The 6,000-nt window shown below is 52.5% G+C and overlaps 1 protein-coding gene across 2 annotated transcripts in view; it reads left to right on the top strand.

Moving 5' to 3' along the window:
• Positions 1-832: 832 nt before the first annotated feature.
• LOC309403160 (SAM and SH3 domain-containing protein 1-like) overlaps positions 833-6,000 on the top strand; it is a gene marked incomplete at its 5' end in the record, with an annotated part of 567,614 nt that continues 562,446 nt past the window's right edge. The window contains 2 exons of one of the 2 annotated variants that reach the window (XM_081997192.1): positions 1,682-1,701; positions 2,153-2,585. In XM_081997192.1, coding sequence (XP_081853318.1) covers positions 1,682-1,701; positions 2,153-2,585 — 453 coding nt within the window. Of the gene's footprint in view, positions 2,586-6,000 lie in introns of both variants that reach the window. The other variant, XM_081997193.1, reaches the window with a different exon arrangement.

The raw sequence follows: 6,000 nt of genomic DNA, 5'->3' as shown, positions 1-6,000 counted from the left end.
AAAAGATCCTTCAGGAAACCTGTTACAAATAAACCCCATCAAATTACAAAAGAGAGCGTGTCCCTCCCCCCGGCACCCCTGTGTTGCGGGGAGGCAGGGTGGGTGTCCCCGCCGTCGGTCCCCAGCTCCCCGCAGCCCCAGTAAGGCTGTCCCCGCCCCCGCGCCTCTGCCCCTTCCGACGGGACCCGACAGGCAGAGCCAGCCCGAAATGCTCCGGCGCCCTGAGCACCCCATGCCTCGGGGCTGACCGATCTGCGGTGGGAGAAGGACTTTCGTAAGAAAACAAGTTTCAACCGGTTTTAAATGAAAATGGCGCCGGCGTCCACGCCTTGCTCCGCTCTGGGGCTCGGCGAGGGGAGCGGGGAGCCCCGGCCATCCTGGCCCCGCCGCCCGCCGGGCCGGGTGGGGCGGCGGGGTCGGGCCGGGCCGGGCGGCGCTTTCTGCGGCGGCCTGGCGGGGGCGCTGCGAGCCCGGCGTTGCGGGACCTGCGCCGGCCCCGGGCAGCCCGCGGCGGCTGGGAGCGCCGGGCCAGCGCCTCCCGCCCCTCCTCACAGCTTCCCGGAGGTGCGGGGGAACGCTCGCCCCGCCGACAGCCCCGTGTATGTCCCCCCCTCCCCGAAAGGGTCGCCTTTAGGCCGCGACGGGGCTCGGAGGGAGCCGCTGCCACCGTCAGTCGCGCCGTCCCAAGGGCGCTGGGGGGCAACTCCCCGGGCCGTGACCCCTCGGCGCCGGTGCCTCTGCCTTGCCGGGGGAATGCGGACGGGCACTCCCTCCGGGTAGCTTTCCGAGGGGAGCAAGCCCCCCTCTGCCGCTGCCCGGCCGGGCTGCCTTGTCCCCCGGTGGGTCGGGCAGGGAGGCGGCCGGCGGCAGAGACCGCGGGCTGGCAGCGGGGAAAGTTGGGAAGACGCTGGGGAGAGCCGGGGCAGGGGGGGCTGGCAGCGGGGTGACGGGCGCGGAGGAGGAGCGGGGAGAAGCCGCACCGGGAGGAGCCGGAGGAAATCTTGCCGGTGGCGCGTCAGGCGCCTCGGGGGTAGGGGAGGAAGGAGGACCCGGGAGGGGCGCACCGCTCCGGGATACGGCGGGCAGGGAGGGGAAAGCACCGACACCAGCCGGGGCAGGCGGGGGGAGCGCCGGTGACCTGCCGCGGACCGGCTCCGCCGCCGCCGGAGGGTGCCCGGAGCGGCGGCTGCCGCCCCGCCCCGTCGCCTCCTGCCCAGGGCGGCTGCGGGCAGCGGCGGGAGGACCGGGGCGAGAGGGGGAAGCGGGGGAAGCCGGGCACAGGGTGCGTGCCCCGGAGCGGCCGCAGGGCAAGCGCCGGCATCGGCGCGAAGAAAGTGGGGTTGTAAAGCGGATCCTGGGCTTGCTGCCGGCGGAGCGCATTTAGCCATCCTTATCCCAGGGATGAAGGGGAACTGGGAAAGTAACTCGGAAAAGTGAGTGGGAGTCTTTTTTTTTTTTTTTTTTAATTCCTTGTTTTTTTCCTCCCAATCCGAAAGGGCCCGTTTAAAAGGAAAGCAAAAGCCGCCGGGCGCACCCGCAGCCGGGTGGGGTCCGGGAGCGGAGGGCGCAGCACACCGGCACCCTGCGGGCCCGTGCCGGGCGAGGGTGCGGGATCCTGCGCTCGCCTCTCCCCCAGCGTGCTCGGGTACCAAAGCAGCTACGCATAGTAAACAGATTCATCATGCGACAGAGCGCAGGAAGGTGAGACAGAAGCAGAAAGAGAAACTAACACTGAAAGGAAGAGGGGGGGGAAAAAAAGAGACAGCGACTGCGAATTACTTCCAGAGAAAGTGGGTGGATGTTGTGCAGCAGCGGCTTGGGATTTTAGGGGATGCACCCTTACGTTTTGCTTCTCTCTACTCTGAGCCTCCCTTCTCCGGTGGCAGAAAGCGGCTGTACTTGCTGGTAGGAAAACAGAAGGAGGAATAAGCAGGAGTGATTCGTTCAGCAGTGCTTGCGATGCCCTACTGATCTGCTTTAAGGATTTATTTTTTTTTTTCCCTGGTGGATGTTGATTTCTTGACCTTGATTTTGAGACCTTTTAGTTGCATCGCAGCTTTTGGCTTTTGTTTTTATTTCCTTCGGCGAGGAGTGGAAAGGGGGAGGCTGGCTACGGTGCTGAAAGTTGCAGTCACTATTATTTTGGAGCCAGCATGTGCACCAACATAGTCTACGAGTGGCTGAAAACCCTGCAGCTCCCCCAGTACGCCGAGTCCTTCGTCGATAATGGCTACGACGACCTGGAGGTCTGCAAGCAGATCGGGGACCCGGACCTGGACGCCATCGGCGTGGCCGTGCCCCACCACCGGCGCCGGATCCACGAAGCGGTGCGGCGGCTGAGGGCAGCGGACGAGGCGGCGGCGGGGCTGTACTTCACCCTGGAGCCGCCGCCGCCGCCGCCCCCCGCCGGGGGCTGCCCCCGCCGGGTGGCGGGGCAGGGGGGGGTCCGGCGGGGCGCGACCCCCCGGAACCGCCCCGGCGGCGGGGGGCTGGCCGCATACCCCAGGCTGAAGCTGAAGATCATGATCCGGGACAAGCTCATCCGCGACGGCATCAACCTGAGTAAAGCCCCCTACTCCAACAAGGTAAGCGGGGCCCCGCCGGCCGCGCCCCCGGAGGGGCCGTGGTCCCAGCGTGGTGGGGCAGTGGTGGCAGCAGCTGGACAAGTCCTCCCACGGGCCGGGCCGCGGTTGGGTGACCTCCAGCTGGAGATGAGGGGGTCCTCAGTGTGTGTCTCAGCTGTGCCCCTGCCGTTTTCGGGACTTATCACCAGCCAGGTGTGAAGAGGAGCGGGGCCAATGCAGGTCAGACCCACCAACGCTTGTTGGCCTGGTGCGGACATAGAGGGTGGTTTGGCAGCATTGCGCTGTGGTTCAGTGTCGCCTCAATTTTTATTTTCATTAACCAGTTCTTTTATTCCACTCTAGTTTTGGGGCATGAAGGCAGAAACTGACACGTTTCTTAATGGTTGTGGTTTTGTTTGTTTGTTTTTCTTTTCTGTGAAACTTTTCCATTGTGTAGGGAGAGCGATGGCTCCTCTCATCTTTGCTTAAAGGTCATATTTTAGTGTCAGTTTCTGTTGGCGAAATGGCTCATGAAACAAGCGGTAATGTGGCTGAGGAACAGCTCCTTCTGTTGCCTGGATTTATTTACTGGAGGAGAGTAGTGATTGGTGAATGTCAAAACTCTTCCTCAGCCGCTCCAGCGCGGGTCGGTCTACATCCAGAACAGAGAGTCTGCGAAAAGGCCAGGGAAGTGCAGGTCTCAGAAGTTTCCATATTCCAATTTGATGAAACCCCAATATTTACCTAATTCTTATCCTTTGAAAAGGTTAAAACCTGAGATTAATGTAGTTTGGAAGATGGAAATTATTTTGTCGAAAGTCTTCTGTACGTTTTCTGCTGAAAACATCATACGCAGAATAAATAAAGCGACAGAATTAAATGGGTAATACCATGGGGGAGAAAATGATTTGTGAAAGAAAACAAGGTATTATAATGCATGGTTGCTTCAGAGTTCAGAATGAAGTGCCTCAAAGTTGTTTGATGACCCAGGTTGCCTTTATTTTTATTAATGATTTGAAGTCTGATTTTTCAGCAAGACTGAGCAGTTGCAGTTGACCTTCAGCTTCTGGGTACTTTTTACCGCTGAAAAGCTTATGAAGGTATGGAAGCAAGGTGATGGGGAAGTCTGCAGGTCTGGGTTTACAGAAACGTGAGGAATTAAAATTGAGAATGAATTATCTGCAGTAGGGGACCTGGGTGTGAGGATAATGAGTGAAATTCAACTTGGATAACAATGTGGAAGTGCAGATAGTAAGACTGGTAGGACACTAAGTTTCAGGACTTCAATTTTTAAACAGGTTGGTGGTAGAGGGCCAGTAGTCAGTTCACAAGCACAGCACAGCTGACTGGTTTGAGTAATTTATTTGTTCTCCTTTCCTGAAACATCTGGCTGATGACATTGTCAGAGACAGTGTATGGTATCTGATAGGGCAGTAGCCAAACCTAACAAAACATCCATGAACATCTAGTCTAAGTACAGCATCTTCCGAAAGTTAATGCATCATTTTGGAGAGATTTTTTTTCCTCTCCCTTTGAAGTCTGGACCGATACCCTTCTGAAATTACCATTACATGTCTTTTATGAAAGAACTTCGGTGGGAGTTCTGGCTTGTCCGCGTGCCTGCAGCACATTACCCACCTCCATAGCTACATTTCACTTCTTCCTTTTGACTTTGTTCATAGTCACCAATTCTGTTTTACCAAGTGGATCTTCTGCCTTCTCCCTTCTATACTTCCTCCATAGGAATTATAACATTTCTAAGATGCCAACATATGACATCAAGGAAATTCAAATTTTTGGCGTTGATTTCTTCTTTAGCTCACCTTATTTTAATTCGATGGGTCTGATAATAGTGTAGATTAACTGTCAGGGCAAGCTCGTCTTACACAGAAAGCATCACTCAGCTTTAATTGGTTTAAATCTAAATGCAGTATTTTGAAATAGAAAGAGGAACCAAGCTTACTTTCCTAGTTTTATTTCAGCCTGTGGTGTCAATGTATTTATTTTGGATGATAAATGCATATAACATCATTTTTTTACAGTAATAGAAAAACTTTCTCCATCTCCTCAGTGTGAATCACTTCACATCATAGCATGTTGTAAGAAACCATAAAGCTGGCAAGATTTGAGTGTGTGTTGCTCAACATGTGTGTCCTGGCTTTGGCTGGGCAAATGTGTTATTCTGAATGCCACCCACTGTAGCAATCCATCTCCAAAATGGCTTAAAGGGAATAGCCAAAGATCACGTCACTGTACATTATTCATTGGATGTTGTTTAGAGAAAGAAAAATGAAATATTGTATTCTTTCATTTGGGAAAGACCCATATTATAACAACAGTGTCTTTAAAAACAAAACCAAAACCAAAAAAACCCCCAGAACTTTAGAAAATTGTGGATGTAATTAAAGCAACCTGGATTATACTTTTCGTATACAATATGCAGTGTACGGACTTCTGCATGTCAAAAGAAACTGGACGCATTCTCTGCTGTGCACAGGATTAAAGAATCAGCTTGAGGTTTGTGTCAAGTTTTTTGAATGCATTTATCACATGTCCATCTACAGATGGTCCTGTGGGTATTCTGGAGCAGGACACTAGACACTGACCTATTTGACATGTATTTGGATTTCTGGTGCTGCTGAGCAGCTAACTAGCTTTCTGCTTCCCTCCATGGCTTACACAGAGAATGCCATCATCTTTTCTCTTAATGTCTATGAATGGAAAGTAGTATCGATGAATGGAGGAGCATGTTTGTGTGGGTATGTATATATGTATATGCATTTTACTTGTTTCCTGAAGAAAACTTCATTTGTTCGGTTAGCAGTTCTCCGACAATTTTGGAATTTTGTTTGAAAAAGTCCCTGAGAACTGGAAGTGCTCCTCCTCTGTCTTGTTTACAGCCTTTTGCTAGCTGCCTGAGCTGTAGGTGTGTCAAAAGATAAAAATGAGTATTGGATGTGGCTGTGGAGGTGTTAAAAGCGTCCTTTTGCTGTCCTTCCAGTGTTGTTGCTGTATTTTCAGATGAAGGGTGAAACTGCAGAGTGGGAAGGATAGAAATATATTGGCATGGTAAATTTTAGTTTAACTTAGTTTGATTGCAGTCAGCAGAAATGACTAACAACTACTTAGCAGAGCTTACTATAAATCTCTTAGACATGCAAACTTTGAATTGAAGCCATGTGTGTGGGCGACTTCAGACATGGAGAATTATCACAAGCCATCTTGATTATTTCCATGGAGAATTAGAACAAGGCCTCACCTCCTCAAATTACATCTTATATATTTTTCAGGTATCAACCAAGGAATATGACTGTAACTGAGGAGAACTCTACAGAAGTCAGATTTTGTTCCATGTTGGTAATGCTCCTTAATACTCAAAGCCTTCTGTTTTAGTTTCACTCCTGCTGTTGCTGGCTGGTAGCCTCAGAAGTCTCAT

The sequence above is a fragment of the Phaethon aethereus genome (genome assembly GCF_964289735.1).
Source record: "Phaethon aethereus genome assembly, chromosome: 3".
Lineage (NCBI taxonomy): Eukaryota > Metazoa > Chordata > Aves > Phaethontiformes > Phaethontidae > Phaethon > Phaethon aethereus.
Note: the sequence above shows the minus strand (reverse complement) of the source record. Positions and strands in the feature narration are given on the sequence as shown.